This window comes from Neofelis nebulosa, chromosome 8 (assembly GCF_028018385.1).
Source record: "Neofelis nebulosa isolate mNeoNeb1 chromosome 8, mNeoNeb1.pri, whole genome shotgun sequence".
Classification (NCBI taxonomy): Eukaryota; Metazoa; Chordata; class Mammalia; order Carnivora; family Felidae; genus Neofelis; species Neofelis nebulosa.
Window position 1 is genome coordinate 50,751,548 of NC_080789.1, and position 16,929 is coordinate 50,768,476.

At 43.1% G+C, this 16,929-nt stretch overlaps 1 protein-coding gene across 12 annotated transcripts in view; it reads left to right on the forward strand.

The window, feature by feature from the left end:
• Window positions 1-16,929, forward strand: part of GRIP1 (glutamate receptor interacting protein 1) — a 684,772-nt gene that overhangs the window by 598,377 nt on the left and 69,466 nt on the right. For all 12 annotated transcript variants that reach the window (XM_058742105.1, XM_058742097.1, XM_058742104.1 and 9 more), the window contains 3 exons: window positions 970-1,156; window positions 1,739-1,884; window positions 14,576-14,656. In XM_058742105.1, the coding sequence (XP_058598088.1) occupies window positions 970-1,156; window positions 1,739-1,884; window positions 14,576-14,656 (414 nt within the window). The remainder of the gene's footprint in view (window positions 1-969; window positions 1,157-1,738; window positions 1,885-14,575; window positions 14,657-16,929) is intronic.

The window sequence follows — 16,929 nt, forward strand, 5'->3', positions numbered from 1 at the left end:
AAGGAGGGAAAATGAGGTCAGAAGGACTGGGGGGAGATGGCTATTAAGATTGTGTGGTCAACAAAGAGGATTCAGATATGAAGATCCCAGAGCTCTCTCCAGGTTAAAGGATGGTGGGGTCCAGCACAGGGTTCTGCTGATAGAGAGCTGAAGTCCGGTGGAATTGCTAATAATCAGCACTGAGAGACCTAAAGAAGCACAAAGCCAGGCGCTCAATTATTGCCATGATGTCAAAGATACTGAGGACATGGAAAAGCAACAGACTAGAAGGGGCAAATTAAGAGCTGAGTCTGAAGTCAGTGAGGAAACGGGGGGAAACAGGAAAAGTAGAACGTCATGGGTTTGAAGAGGAGACAAAGCAGAAATAAGTACATAATATAGAACTTCAAAATAGGAGTGGGTTAAGGTAAAAAGCACTGCATGTGTGGGGCACGGAAGGTTCTAACCCTTTCTCTGTCCTTGTCCCCTGCAGGGAGAGTGAAAGAAAATAGCTTCTGGGTGGAGGGGTTTCTGAGGTATATGGTGTCAGCAGATGTCAATTGCAGTAAGGAGGCCAGACTCTTTTGGAGGAAGTGACAGTCCCACATGGGACCCTGCAGAGAGCTTGCTCACAGAAAGCAAAGGAGGCGCAGGTCCCAGTGGGCATCAATGAGAGAAAGGCATCGGGGAGTGGAGTGGCCTTTTCATGACCCGCCAGAGATCCAGTGGGAAAGAACAAAGGCTAAAGAGCCAAAATTTGGGGATAGGAGAAATAGAAAGTTTAAGCGACTCCATCAAGCCAACCCAATGCTAGATTAAGGTTGACGACCAGCACGAACTTATTTCAAGGAGACCAAAATATCCCACCATTACCAATGAGCTTTTTTTTCATTTTTCCTTCTTTCAGAGACATAATCTGCGTCAGCAAGGCCGGCGTCTCTGGTGCTTGCTCCAACCTAACGTCATTCTTTTTCGTGTTTGTTCCTCCAGTGTCTTTAGCCTCGAGCACAGTGGGCCTGGCTGGGCAGGTCGTTCACACAGAAACCACAGAAGTTGTGCTGACAGCCGATCCCGTCACAGGATTTGGGATCCAACTGCAGGGCAGTGTGTTTGCCACGGAGACGCTCTCTTCCCCACCTCTGATTTCCTATATTGAAGCTGACAGCCCAGCCGAGAGGTAAGACACTCCTTGACAGCGTCCTTTTCTGTTTATTTCTTGTGCCCGGTATCTTTGAATAGCTAATAAATTAGGGAACAGGGCTCAATGCAGGAAATGCAGGATGTGATGAACTCTCCGTTCCGACAGTAAAATTTTGCGTTCTTGATAAGGTTTGAGAAGAAAAACGAGCGTGGATGCCTTTATCTAGCAGATTGTTGTCTGGCAGGGACTGGAGGCTGTATTAATTAAAAAGGAAAATATCTCTGAAGTTCCAACTTTACTATAATAATTCCTCTGCTGTGGGGAGCTGTACATTCATCACTACTATATATTGGTTCAGATCAGATTAAAACAATGCCATAGTTTTAAATTATTAGTTCCTTCTCTGGGGTACATCAACATTGCCTGGCTCACATCTGGATCCATCAAACAGAAGAGTGCAAGACCTTGCAGTTGACCTAATACGATGCCCACAGCATTGAATAAACAAGACCGAATGGTTACGCTATTTCACAAGGATCAAACAATATAGATTTGGCAACTTCAACTTGATAATTACTTACTCTGGCTACAGTCTCTAACATGTGGTTCTAAATATAGATGTGGGGTGCTACAGATTGGAGACAGAGTGATAGCCATTAATGGGATTCCAACTGAAGACAGCACCTTTGAGGAAGCCAACCAGCTCCTCCGAGACTCTTCAATCACGAGCAAGGTCACACTGGAAATTGAGTTTGATGTTGCAGGTATGGTCATATAATCGCGAGTCAGCTGCAGAGTCAGGAGTGGACCGCATGTGAATTATATGGATTGTGTGGCAGATGGGGGAGCTATTTTTTTTTTACCTACTGAACATGTTTTTGTTTAGGAGATTTGGGGTGTCATTTTGTATTGAGCATTACTTTTGTGCTATTCGTTAAAATGTCCCCATAAGTATTAGCTGATATAAAGGTGATTTTAAAAAATCACGTAGCATTTATTCTTCCTGATTTTCCCCTATATGCTCGAGAAACCATATTCTTCTGTCACATGGATGAGAAAAGCCTGTCTTTGACCCTTCCCACTGCAAAGAACATGTGGAAGTTTGGTAGGGAACAATGAAAATGCATTAGGTGAATTTATACAAGCCCAGCAGGTAAATAATTCATTCTCTAGTGTGAAAAAGAAATTGCACCGGACACTTGTTAAAAACAAGGAAGACTTTATTCAAGACTATTTCAAGAGAGATCAAGAGTTGGAATAGGGAAGAGAGACTAACTCAGTCCCAAAGACAGTATGGGCAGCTGGGAATTTATGGCCACCAAGCAAGGTGAGGGTAGGGAGTCATGGAATGAAAAATTACTAACAGGAACTTGATTAGATATCAAGGGGGTGAGAATGAGGAATTTGATTGTAGATTCCATGGTGGGGGGATTCTCAACAACCTGAGTTAGCTGGATTCTCACTAAAACTGGGCTCAGCAAGTCACAGACAAGGCCAAAGATAAGGCCTCGTTGAAAAGAGGACCCAGAGGAGCCTAACTTGAGTTTGATCAGGAAGGGAATCCTTGTCAATAGCTAACAGGTGTGTGGATTTTAGAGGTCGCTGCTAGTTTCCATTTAATGAAATGGTCTTCATACAGTGATATACCACTTCATAGAGCCAACAATCTTTACCAACTGGTAAAGATGTGCCTTTGGACGTAGGGACTGCATCTTCCCAGCAAATGCTGGCTGAGTGTTTACTGTGGGCCAGCTGGAGATGCAGCAGTAGACATGGAAGAAAAAATAACTCCTGGGGCGCCTGGGTGGCTCAGTCGGTTAAGCGTCCGACTTCAACTCAGGTCACGATCTCGCGGTCCGTGAGTTCGAGCCCCGCGTTGGGCTCTGGGCTGATGGCTCTGAGCCTGGAGCCTGCTTCCGATTCTGTGTCTCCCTCTCTCTCTGCCCCTCCCCCGTTCATGCTCTGTCTCTGTCTCAAAAATAAATAAACGTTAAAAAAATTTAAAAAAAAAAATAACTCCTTCGTTCATGAAGCATATAGTATTACAGCAAGTTGATTTTTAAGTTAACGAATATAACTTTAGACAGTAATAAGTGCTCTGGGGAAAAGAAAGCAGGATGTGGATGAGAGAATGGCTGTGGGGAGCTATTTTCATGGGATGATTCTCTGAGGAAGTGACATTTGAGCAGAGATTTGAAGGTTGGGAAGGAGCCAGCTACGTCCTGGGAGGAGGGTATTCCAGGTAGAAGGAACAGCCAGCGTAAAAGACATGGGCCAGATTAGTAAGATGGATGGATTTGAGAACCAACGGAAAGGGTTCTCACTACAGCATAAGGAAGTTGGGGGTGACGATCACATTTGGAATTGGAGATGGGGTAATAAGAAGGATTGGAAGGGGCCAACTTAAGATGTGGCTTGAAGCAGGACTAGCAGAACTTGTTTATGGAATGGATATGGAAAATGAGAGAAAGGGAAAATCATGGATGACTCCTGAGGTGTAAGAGTCAGCAATCAAGTAAAGAGTGATGGCTTTAAGGGAGAGGAAGATTTGAGGAATGGAAATTTGAGGATAACAACAAGTTCTGTTTTATGCGAGTGGGCTAGGGGCAGAGAGAGAGGGAGACACAGAATCCGAAGCAGGCTCCGGGCTCTGAACTGTCAGCACAGAGCCCGACGCTGGGCTCTAACTCACAAACCGTGAGGTCATGACCTGAGCCGAAGTCGGTCACTCAACCAACTGAGCCACCCAGGCACCCCGAACAAGTTCTATTTTAGACATGACTAGGCAAATCCACTGCCAGTTCTAGGGGGAAAGGGACAAGCACATCCATTCCTTAGTTCAGAAGACAATTATCGAGCACCAGTTACTCAGTGCTAGGCACTGTGCTATGTTCAGATCATTTAAAGGGAAAATAAAAAGGATTAATATCTTCAAAGAGCTCAGAGCCAATTAGACAAGAGCAAGATCTGCTAAAAGATAAGAATAGACTTACTGAATGTGTGTTGCCACTGGAATATGAAAGGAAGTGCCCGATGGGGGATCTGGGCCAGAGAGCAGCCTTGAGGAGGAACCACCATGTCAGTGACTGGTGAAGTCACTGAAATACAGGAGACCACTAAGGAACGAGTGGCAGGAAGGAGGGGATGCTGCCTGAGGAATTCTAAGATGGAAAGGGGAAGGATGCTAGCCAAGGAAATAATGTAGGTGGATTATGAGAAGTGAAAGGAGAACCCAAAAAAGGTAGCATTTTGGAAACCAAAACAAGAACTTCAAGGTCGTGGTCAATAGCATAAAGGGGCTTCAGAGAATTCAAGTAATATAAGGCAAGAAAGGTCCATTGGATTTGGCAATTCAGAAAAAAAGACATTGCAGAGTATATTCAGGGAGTTGGGGGACAGGAGTCAGACCACAGAAAGCTGAGGAGTGAGGAATGGGCAGAGAAATACAGGCAGGCTATGCTTGCTTTCTGCCAATGAACTGGGTTTTGAAAGAGGGTAACTAGAAAAATGCAGTGAATGGATAAAAAGGACAGAGGCCATTGTGGCCTCTTCTTGTTTGAAAACTTCGACAGCATTTAATTACATACTGGACACTCTATTTTATCCTCTAATCAGTGGTTCTCAGTCAAGATCAGTTTTGTCCTGTGGGACATTTGGCAATGGTAAGAAATTTCGCTGTGGGTGAGAAAAAGATGGGGTAAAAGATAAAAGATTCGGAGTTCAGAGGGGAGTTATTTGTTTTGCTGTTTTGTTTTGTTGAGATTGGAGAGATCTGAACATATCTGAGGGCTGAAGTGAATGAGGGAGAAAAAAGATAATTGATGGATATAGGTCCCTAAAGGGATGAGCAGAGAAGTTGTCTAGAACACAGGTAGATAACTAGTCTAAGACAAAAGGTTGATGGCCGCCTCTTGTGAGTTTGAAGAGAAGGATGTGAGAATATAACTATTGAGACATTCATGTAAGAACTGTCAAGCAAAGGTAAAAAGGATCAGCATCTTGGGGAGTTGAAAAGAATGATGGTTTAGAATAGCTAATGGGGAAATGACTGAGAAAGCTAACCAGACCCATGTACAGGGATTTTCTAGCTGGGTGGTGGACCATGCAAAGTCCAGAAGCTCTAAGTTAATAGCACTGTCAACCTGCACGGCCAAGTAGTTTTTTGTCAGGTGGCCTCAGCTACTGAGGAGTAACAGCAGAGGTGCTAGGTGGTTAGACTGAACCAGAGATTGAGATTTCCAGAGAAGGTTCAACAGAAAGAAAACTAAAGTCACAGCAGTTCAAATTGTTGCAGGAAGAACAGATGAATAACTATAGTAATAACATCAAAATCATGGTAATACTACGAAATGCTTACTCTATGGCATGTCACTCTTCTAAGCACTGCATGTGCATTAGCTCACTTATAACAGCAATGGAGGTTACTATTATTTTGTCGCCAGAAAACTGAAGCCCATGGAGTTAATGGTAGGGCTGGGATTTTCACCCAGACGGTCTGGCTCCTAAGGCCATGCTCTAACCACTACACATACTGCCTTGAGGGAATCTAGGCTACAGATGGATGGAAGTCAATAATGGATCAGCATGGTAGACTGGGAAGAAAGAGAGGACTCGAGGGCTTAGGAGTATTCAGGAAGAAAAATGGGCGTAGTAAGAGAAAGTTGAGGAGGGAGCTAATGGTGGGAGACTGAGGTCAAAGTGGCATATTAGAGCTTAGCATTTCAGAGAAGGTCAAGTAGGGCTCAGGGTAGTGAGCTGCTGAAGTGAAGTAGAAGGGAGGCGAATATTATTCAACCAGAGGTCTGGGAAATTGGAATGCAGTGTGATGGAAAGAGCATCCACACAGTGGAATCTCCCAGAAGGAGGGCAGGACTTGGAATGAGGGAGTATGAACTAGCTGCTGTTGACATGCTGAACACAAGCCCATCAGAGGATCTCTGCAGTTTCCCCTGCCTGAGTAGCTCTTCCCTCCCACATTCAGGTGGTTTGCTTACTTCATTCAGGTCTTTGCTCAAATATCACTCGTTCAGGGAATCATTCCCTCACCATAACACTCTGTTCCTGTGCCCAGATTTATGGTTCTTCTTAGCCTTACTCGTGCTCTGATGTTATATTGTGGATGTACTTATTGTCTCATCTTCTCCACTGGAAAAATATCTATGATGTCAAGGACTTTGTGCCTTTTGTTCACTAATGTATCCCAGCACCCAGAATAGTGCTTGGAATACAAGAGCCTCTCAGCCAATACTTGGTGAATGAATGAATGAATGAATGAATGAAGTGCATTTGTCTCTCCTGAGGGACTGGATCCAGGAACCTCAGTTTGCATCAAGAACTGATTTCAGGGGTGCATGGGTGGCTCAGTCACTTACCGTTCTGACTCTTGGTTTTGGCTCAAGTCATGATCTCACAGTTCGTGGGTTTGAGCCCCACATCAAGCTCTGTGCTCACAGCCCAGAGCCCGCTTGGGATTCTCTCTCTCACTCTCTCTCTCAAAATAAATAAATAAACTTTAAAAAAAAAGAACTGATTTCATATCCACTATTTCTCTGGAGTTCCTGGTCTCTCAGTGTTGTTTGTCTCTGCATATCTGCTCCATTTGTCTCTCTACAAGTTTTTTCTGGCTTTTGATTGTACTTGATTGCCCCATCTTTGCTGAAGGGCCCAGCCAGTGCCAGCCAGTTCAAGTTTCTAATTCTCAGATTTGTTAGCTTCCCTTTCTTGTCAGCTGTGACCAAGCAGGAATCTGGTAGAAGGACCCTGTAAGGATCAGTCAGATGTTGATGAGGGTGTGCTTTTCAAAGAAGGCCGTCCAGCAGCCCCAGAATGTATTACTACAATCACAGAACATTAGTGGTGAAGGGACTCTTACAATCCAATACCTTCATTTATTTATAAATGGAGAAACTGAAGTTTGGGCGGGGAAACTCAAGGTCATAGAGCAAAGTAGACTGTTGACTTGCGCCTGTCTTTTTCATATCATATTACACTGCCTGTTCAGGAGATGTGGGGGTTTCCAGCACGAAAGCGCAGGATTTCTGAATTTCTGCGTATTGTCGTTGTGTGTTGAGGGGAGATGGCTATCCTGTGCATTGTAGGATGTAACACAGCATATTCTTGAAACCCCCCTGTAGTGGAATGGCCAGCACAATTTGACCTCTGCCATAAGCAGAATCCAAGCATTTACTTGTGCTATCAATACATGTTTATTTTATGTGTATCCTCAATGTTTTTTCATTGTTTAATCCATACTTAATGTATATGTATAGCTTAATATTTGCTGATTAACTATTTGAATATCCTTGGTTTAAGCTCCTCTAAGAAATAGAAACTTGTCTATTAAACTCACTCTGTTCAGTGCCAAGTTTGCTTGAATAAGAGACAGGGGAAAAGGGACCAAAGGTCTTTCCCCCCTGCCCAATTGTTCCAGAAATCAACATGTTTCAAATGGATAGAAATGATGTAGAATAAGGCCAGAAAAAAAATATGCTCCCATCCTGTCATTCTCTCCTCCCTTGCTCATGGCCAACATCACTAATTGATTTCAGTATTCTCTTGCTGAGCCCAGACACAACATCAGAATCTCCAATAAAACACTTTAGTTAGTCATTACCAATCTACTGGAATCTGCTGGAAACTGCTGGGGTCAGAAAGCTCTCTTGTAGCCAATTGAGATCTTGGAACATTGGTATAGGAAATCTCTGGACATGAGCTAATTCAAGACTAGTCCTATCCTGGATTCACTCCTAATTGCCCGAATGTGGGCCACCCATTTCCAAAATTCTTCCTCAGAAACATACCAAGATATTAATTCCCAAACTATTGGGTCTCAGAGATAAGCCATCTCTATTTTAAGTAACACAGAGTTTAAAAAGCTTTCTTGTCAGTGAAAGACAGATACCATATGTTTTCATTCATATGTGGATCCTGAAAAGCTTAACAGAAAACCATGGGGGAGGGGATGGGGGAAAAAAAGTTACAGAGAAGGAGGGAGGCAAACTATAAGAGACAAATGCTGAGAACAAACTGAGGGTTGATGGGGGGTAGGGGAGAGGGGAAAGTGGGTGATGGGATTGAGGAGGACACCTGTTGGGATGAGCACTGGGTGTTGTATGGAAACCAACTTGACAATCAATTATATTTAATTAAAAAAAAAAAAAAAGCTTGGGGCGCCTAGGTGGCTGGGTCGGTTGAGCGTCTGACTTCGGCTCAGGTCATGATCTCACAGTCTGTGAGTTCGAGCCCCGCATCAGGCTCTGTGCTGATGGCTCAGAGCCTGGAGCCTGCTTCCGATTCGGTGCCTCCCTCTCTCTCTGCCCCTTCCCCGCTCATGCTCTGTCTCTGTCTCTCAAAAATGAATAAACATTAAAAAAAATTAAAAAAAAAAAAAAAAGCTTGCCTGTGAGTGCACTCTTGCCTAAATCTATCTCTTTTTTTTTTTTTTTTTTTTATTTATTTTTTTTTTTTGGACAGAGAGAGACAGAGCATGAACGGGGGAGGGGCAGAGAGAGAGGGAGACACAGAATCGGAAACAGGCTCCAGGCTCCGAGCCATCAGCCCAGAGCCTGACGTGGGGCTCGAACTCACGGACCGCGAGATCGTGACCTGGCTGAAGTCGGACGCTTAACCGACTGCGCCACCCAGGCGCCCCATAAATCTATCTCTTTTAACGGGCACCACTGTATAAACAACATTGTAGTGACATTGATGGGATTCTTTTTAAAGCTGAAATTATTCACAGCCTCATCACTTTAATAAAAGTTTTTTTTATATTTCTTTACAACGTCGTTTATCATGTATATAATTTTATAAAGCTATATTCATAATATATGCACAACTTACATTTTGCCTTTTTCAATACTGTCTTTTAAATACCAGTCTACAAAATTGTGAACACTTGAAGATTCTGCTTTGACTATAAAGTTATTTTGTCAGAAAAAAAAAAAAAAATACGGCTTTGTTCTGGAAAGAAGTCCCAGTGAAAATCCTATCAAATGATGTTTGCCATCATTGCGGGAGCCCCCGTGCTTTCCTCTGAGTGGTTGGGGGTTAAGCATCTACGTTTCCCCGCTCCCTCTCAGAACTCCTTACTTTTTCAAGTCTCACAAGGGTGTGCAGGTTGATGAATTATGATGGGGTGATTATCTTACTGTGCCAACAACGAATGCTTCAGGCAGGAAAAGCAGGCCAATTGGAAAGAAGGGAGCCTTCGTTTACCCAAATGTGTTTTTAATTACAGTATTAACAAAGATAAGGCAAAACAAGAGAAGCACAAAATAATCACATGGGAGTCTAACAAAGTAAACATTCCAGCTGTTTGTTCTAAACCTATGATTTCTCCAAGTATCTTTTCCTCTCCAATAGTAGTTCTTTAAGAAACACCAATGTAGGGGCGCCTGGGTGGCGCAGTCGGTTAAGCATCCGACTTCAGCCAGGTCACGATCTCGCGGTCTGTGAGTTCGAGCCCCGCGTCAGGCTCTGGGCTGATGGCTCGGAGCCTGGAGCCTGTTTCCGATTCTGTGTCTCCCTCTCTCTCTGCCCCTCCCCCATTCATGCTCTGTCTCTCTCTGTCCCAAAAATAAATAAAAAACGTTGAAAAAAAATAAAAAAAAAACAAAAAGAAACACCAATGTAAATAGGCCTTTGCTTCAACCACCAAATAACCGTGTGGGCAAAAACAAAACAAAGAAACAAAAAAAAACTTACCAAGTATAAAATAAATCATGTTAGCATTTAAAGATTAAAATGAGGGGCGCCTGGGTGGCGCAGTCGGTTAAGCGTCCGACTTCAGCCAGGTCACGATCTCGCGGTCCGTGAGTTCGAGCCCCGCGTCAGGCTCTGGGCTGATGGCTCGGAGCCTGGAGCCTGTTTCCGATTCTGTGTCTCCCTCTCTCTCTGCCCCTCCCCCGTTCATGCTCTGTCTCTCTCTGTCCCAAAAATAAATAAAAAATGTTGAAAAAAAAAAATTAAAAAAAAAAAATAAAAAATAAAAAAAAAAAATAAAATGAAGCCACGGCTGATCAAAGAGATTCATTTGTTGATATTTCTTCATCATTATGAATATTTCAAATCTCGTGTAGTCAAACATGATTCATTACTATTTTCCAGAAAGTGGTAATATCTCCTCCAGTGTCATTAACAATGTTAATCTCGGTCAAGGTTCCCTGCATTAAAAATTTATAAAAGCAAAATGTTGCTATAGTAACAATTCTAGATCAATGATTCCCGGCCCGTAGGGTTCCAAGACCTCATTTGTATAGTAGCATCATGGACAAGCTGTTATATATATACGTGAATACATGTATACATACATACGAGCATACCATATGCTCCCCTCCCCTTTCACAGAGAATTTTTGTAAAAAACACAGAACACTTGGGGCGCCTGGGTGGCTCAGTTGGTTAAGCGTCCGACTTCAGCTCAGGTCACGATCTCACGGTCCGTGAGTTCGAGCCCCGCATCGGGCTCTGGGCTGATGGCTCAGAGCCTGGAGCCTGCTTCCGATTCTGTGTCTCCCTTTCTCTCTGCCCCTCCCCCGTTCATGCTCTGTCTCTCTCTGTCTCAAAAATAAATAAACGTTAAAAAAAAAAAATTAAAAAAAAAAAAAAAACACAGAACACTAAAACAAACATACATCAAGTGAGTTCCAGAATTAGCAAAGCCGTTTCTGCCTCTAAAGCTTCTTATGCGTGTACTCACGGACCACTTGCAAGCCTTATCTGGGTAATGAAATTCCTACCACACCCAGAACACTTCTGTGAAGGCTTTCTGCTTAGCTCCCATCCCATTTCCTCTACCAGCTCAATGTGTTCATCAGGGATCTTTCCGTTGCAAGCAGCAGAAATGCACAGGAGCTAATTCAGACAGAGACGGGGCATTTACTGGAAGCACACAGGTGTTTCACAGCCCTGGAGGACAGGAAATGCAGACAGCCCCAGGAAGCTCTCGAATGAGACAAAAGGGCTGTCAAGGCCAAGCACAGGCTTTCCAAGACCTCGTGCAGGCTCCTCATGTGCACTCGCTTCTCTCTGCAGACTGGCTGTTGGTGCAGATAGAAAATGTGGTCGAATCAAATGCCCTGTCAGCCCCCAGTCTGCATGCTAATTCCCCACTCTTAACTGTCACTTTGGGAGTGAGAAGAAGGTGGCAATTAGTCTTCCATTTTTGGAACAGGGAATGTAGAGGACTTAGGGAAGAGATGGAAGAAAGGCACAGATTTGAGAAATGTTTGGGAAGTAAATATTTATACCTGCAGCATCCAAAGCCAGGAAGTAAAGCACACCTATATACTGTTACTTACCTCTTTTCTTTTTCTCCCCCAGTGTATCAAACCTAGCCAGTCTTTTTGAAATCTGTTAGGGAAAATAATTTTATCTATCTCAAGACCTATTGGGAAATGGGAAGGGTACAAATTCTTTTTTTTTTTTTTTTTTTATGTTAGAGAGAGACAGAGTGCACATAAGAAAGGGGCAGAGACAGAGGGAGAGAGAGAGAATCCCAAATAGGCTGTACTGTCAGTGCAGAGCCCAATGCAGGGCCCGAACCCAAAAACTATGAGATCATGACCTGAGCCAAAATCAAGAGTCAGATGCCCAACCGACTGAGCCACCCAGGTGCCCCAAGGGTACAGATTCTTTATGAATAAACAAATAAATATATATGGGTCCTTTCTGGTACATCAATGTGTTAGTTGAGGACAACAGCAAAGCCAAAGACATCCACTCACAGTCTGTGACACTCATCGAAGAGTTAAGAAGAGTAGGAGGGTGCTAAGCAAAATAAGTCAGAGAACGACAAATACCATATTATCTCATTCATATGTGGAATTTAAGAAACACAAAAAAAGAAAATAGGGAAAAAGTCTGAGAGAGACAGGAGAGAGAGAGATTGGCAGACCAAGAAATAGACTCCTAACTGTAGAAAACAAATTCGTGGTTACGGGGCGGGGGCAGAGGGATGGAGGAAATAAGTGATGGGGATTGGGGAGGGCACTTGTGATGAGCACTGGGTGTTGTATGGAGGTGTTGAATCCCTAAATTGCACACCTGAAACTAATATTGTGGTGTATGTTAACTCACCAGAATTTAAGTAAAAACTTTAAAAAAACAAACAACCAAAGACCAGTGGGAGGGACTGGGAGAAGCAGCAGCCTCCCTAGCTTCCCTGGAAAGTGTGCACAGCACCGAAAGAAAAGAAAGGGCCCCAAAGGGTAGACTTGCCTTCACTTGGCCCAACAGCCAGGACTGTGAGAAGCAGCTTGGGGATCCTTTTTTCACAGGTGGCATTCTAGAAGCCCGGAGGGCCCAGAGAAATCAAATTTTTATTGTGTTTTCCAGTTGAACAGCCTGTGGATATCTTCTGTTTTGGAAGATCAGATTCTTGTCTTATAAAAGGTTCACTGGCCTAAATTCCACCTAGAAAAGTCCAAAAGGCCTGAACAGGCAAGTTAAGGCTGAGGAAGGGAGTCTCCAGCTGTTTTCATGAGACCATCCCCACTTCCACCTAAGCTTGGCAGAGACAAAATGTGTTCAGTATGTGATTAACAAATTGAACCCAGGGCCTCATGGTTGTGGTGGAGTCTTTGTGTGCGGGTTAAGCACTGAGCAAAATCAAGCAGTAAAAATGGTTTAGTTCTGCCATTCCACAAGCCCCCACTTAGGCTAATGCTTCCCTTCACGGGCGCCTTCCACCCCTTTCCAAAACCTTCAAGAAAGGATTATAGTCAGCAGCTTAGGGTGAATAGATGTTATCTCCTCAGAGGATATTTTCTTGCTTTCTTGCTTTCTTTTCTTAATGTTTGTTTTTGAGAAAGAGAGAGACAGAGAGAGCATGAGCAGGGGAGGGGCAGGTAGAGAGGGAGACACAGAATCTGAAGCAGGCTCCAGGTTCTGAGCTGTCAGCACAGAGCCCGATGTGGGACTCGAACTCACGAACCTCAAGATCATGACCTGAGCTGAAGTCAGAAGCTTAACCGGACATTTAACGTATTTTCTTTTTAGCCTTAACTCTAACTGAAGGTCTCCCAGACTGTTAAAGGAATTTTAAGAAGAGTCTATTTAAGAATATGTAGCAGTTCCCTCTTTTCTCCAATACTAGTCAGGCCCTGGTGAATCAACTGAGTTCTATCCAGGGTTGAGATTCAGCCAGCTCCACTGGTTCTCTCTGTTGCTACAGTGTCACCTTACCTCTGTACCGGTTGGACAGGATCTGAGCCAACCTGCACCCTGTCCCAGTGCCCCCTGCCCTTCCGTTCCTCCCCGGGACCTCCCAGAGCTCCCCATGATCCAGACACCTAAGCACAATCCTTGATGCAGTTGGGTCCTCCGGGGACCCTCTGTTCCAACCTAGCAGTCAGCGTCCAGTCTGACTGGTTGTGGCCAGTACCCTTCTGGCTGCAAAATATTTTGAGAATCACTCTTGCTTCTACCTCTTGAGGGGTACTTTTCACTGTTTATATTACAAATTAAGGCACCTCCTATCCCCCACCCCCAGCCCCTATCAACAACCATCGCATCAAACTAAAATTTCTCTTAAAACCTATTCCCCTAGCTACCTTCAAGAAACAGTTGAAAAAAAGAATTGTTGACTAGGTAATTCTGGAAAAATATGGTTGAAGAGGAAAAAAAAAAGATATATATATATATGTATATATATATATATATATATACATATATATATATGTAAAACCAGACCTATGATTAAACTTTAGTATGCCTAAGAATTACCTGGAGAGTGGGGCACCTGGAGCCTGCTTCAAATTCTATGTCTCCCTCCCTCTCCCCTTCCCTGCTCACTCTCTGTCTCTCTCAAAATAGACATTAAAGGGGCACCTGGGTGGCTCAGTCGGTTGAGCCTCTGACTTCAGCTCAGGTCATGATCTCACAGTTTGTGGGTTCGAGCCCCGCGTCAGGCTCTGTGCTGACAGCTCGGAGCCTGGAGCCTGCTTCAGATTCTGTGCCTTCCTTTCTCTCTCTGCCCCTCCCCTGCTCACACTCTGTCAATCTCTCTCTCAAAAAATAAAAAAACATTAAAAAAAATTTTTTTAATAAACATTTTAAAAAATCTGTTAAAAAAATCACCTGGAGAATATGTTTAAAATGTAGACGTCTAGGCTTTATCTTCAGAAACTCTGATTCCATAGATCCCGGATGATTCAGGAATCTGTTTGTAACTTGCCTTCCAGGCAAATTCGATGCAAATGTTGCCTGAATAACACTTAAGAAATACTGAACTCAGCTGTTGCTGTGAAATGCACACAGTTGCCTCCGAGCAGGGCATCCACTCTTAACCAGGAATGCAATTTATCAGGATTTTATAGACATTCATTTACTTCAATTCCTACAACTTGAACTTCAGACGATTATGATACAAGAATCCCTGATGCATTTCCATTGATTGGTGCTCCATTCTTCCTGGTCACCTACAAACATACTCTTCTTTGTTTTGAAATTACAGAGTCTGTCATCCCAAGTAGTGGAACGTTTCATGTAAAGCTCCCTAAGAAGCATAATGTGGAACTTGGAATAACCATCAGTTGTAAGTAAAAGTGACTTTTTTTTTAATGCAGCATTTAAAAAAGACATTAGGAAATTGTATTGTCAAATGGCTTACAGGTGTGAAAAATGTTTTAAGTGTCATTGCCAAGTTTCTTTGTAATGTTACAAACATACAGAGCCACTCACACCTCTAGCACTTAACCAGCGGTGTGAATGGGGCATTTACTTAAACTGTCTCCAGTCTTATGTTTCTTCATCTGTCAAATGGAAATAAGGATATCTACAAAATATAGGATTGTTTATACTCTGGTTTCTCTTCAGATCACATAAATCTTTCGCCTTTTACAAAATATAGAATTGTTTGAAGTATTATGTAAAATAACATATTTATATACCTAGTATATAGGTATATAACATATTTATATACCTAGTATATAGGTATATAACATATTTATATACCTAGTATATAGGTATATAACATATTTATATACCTAGTATATAGGTATATAACATATTTATACCTAGTGCAGTCCCTGGCAAGTAATAAGTGCCCAATAAATGTGTCTCACCCCCACCATGAATAATTAAATGAGCATATAAATGCATATGGGTTCCCTACATTTTATTATATTGTGATTAAGTCTTCACAATAATCCATTTCACTAACAAAAGTCGCATTTATTTCCTTTTAAAACTATCCTCCTATCTGCCCACTATGCATCTATAAGCCATTTTACAACACTGAAATATTATCTCTTAATTTAGTAACTTTCTGAATTCCTGCATGGTCCAAGATGTCTGGGTAACCAAACCAAAAAGAAAAGCAGAACTATAAATGTGTTTAATTCCCTCCTTTCCTCGGGCTCTAGATGAAAAACTGCTTTGGTAAAACAGCTTTGAAAATTTCAGCCCCTGTTTATAGAATGGGAATTGAAGTTTTTATGCTGTTAATATCCATAAACTAGGTTCATCCACAAGTGCCCCAAGAAAATGAAGCAAACGATTAATACATGAAGACCAAAGAGGCAATGTTTGTGATCAAGGAGTGGTCCCTTCAAGAAAGAGTGATGAGGTTACATCAAGGCACTTTATGCCATGCCTCGCTACACTCTGTTGGATCGCATTTATGTCAGCGGTTAAGGCAAAAATAGTTCTCAACTGGGCAGTGTGAAATGGGGGCTGTCCACTGCCACTTTGACAATATAAACGCAACACTGAAAATGAAATTTCAGTTATAACCAATACATCAGACAGATCTGGCGCAACACTAAAAATAGTGGACCTACAACACAGAATCAGTGTTAAGGACAAGAAGCTATGTGTATGAGAGAGCGCCTGTACCCACCTCCTGAACGCCAGTGTGGCCTCCTGGGAGAAGAGTAGGACCGAGGTGTCTACATGCCTCCCTATGATATGTAGAAAGGTGAGGTGGGATTTGGAAGACTCTGGACCTCTTCTAGATACTACCGAAGTCACTTATGCCTTTAACTGGGTCGCTTAGCCTCTCAGTCTGTTCATCATGAAACGGGATGCGGTCATTCTCTCAACAGCGCTGGTTACTGAAATTAAGGGAGAGCTCATCAGAACTTACTATTCTAAAAATGTTTGGGGCTCAACGTGGCTGCTGCAACCCCCATGTAGCTTCAAAGCTGCTCTCTATTCTGTTTATTCCATTCCATTTATTTATTCCTTCAGGATTGGCTATGAAAACGGCCTCTCTTGGAGTAGGACATAAACTGCTGGCTTCTCACAGAGGCGCACTGTCCACTCCGTTCTTTCTTCCCTTTGCCTTCGTTAAATAAATGCGTCCTGAGCGCCTACCATGCCTAGGCCCTCTGCTAGGTTTTGAAAATGCACTCCCTGTCCTTAGAGATGTGTATTGCTTGTGCGCAGGCCAAAAACACCCACTGCTCAGAAGCTTCTATTGCCACATAGTCATTTTACTTCCAAATTTTAAGTGGGAAAATTGTCTTTATGGTTTTTCATACAATCGATTTAGTCTTTTTTTTTTTTAAGTTTATTTATTTATTTTGAGAGAGAGAGAGCACGAGCAGGGGAGGGGGCAGAGAGAAAGCGGGGGAGAGACAGAGAATCCCAAGCAGGCTCTGCACTAACAGTGCAGAGCCTGACATGGGGCTCGAACCCACCAACTGAGAGATCACGACCTGAGCCAAAACCAAGAGTTGGATGCTTAACCGACTGAGCCACCCAGGCGCCCCTGCAATAGACTTATTCTTAAAAGTTGATATACATAAGGGAGGAGAGTAGGGAGATGGACAAAATGGGTGAAGGGGAGTGGGCGATACAGGCTTC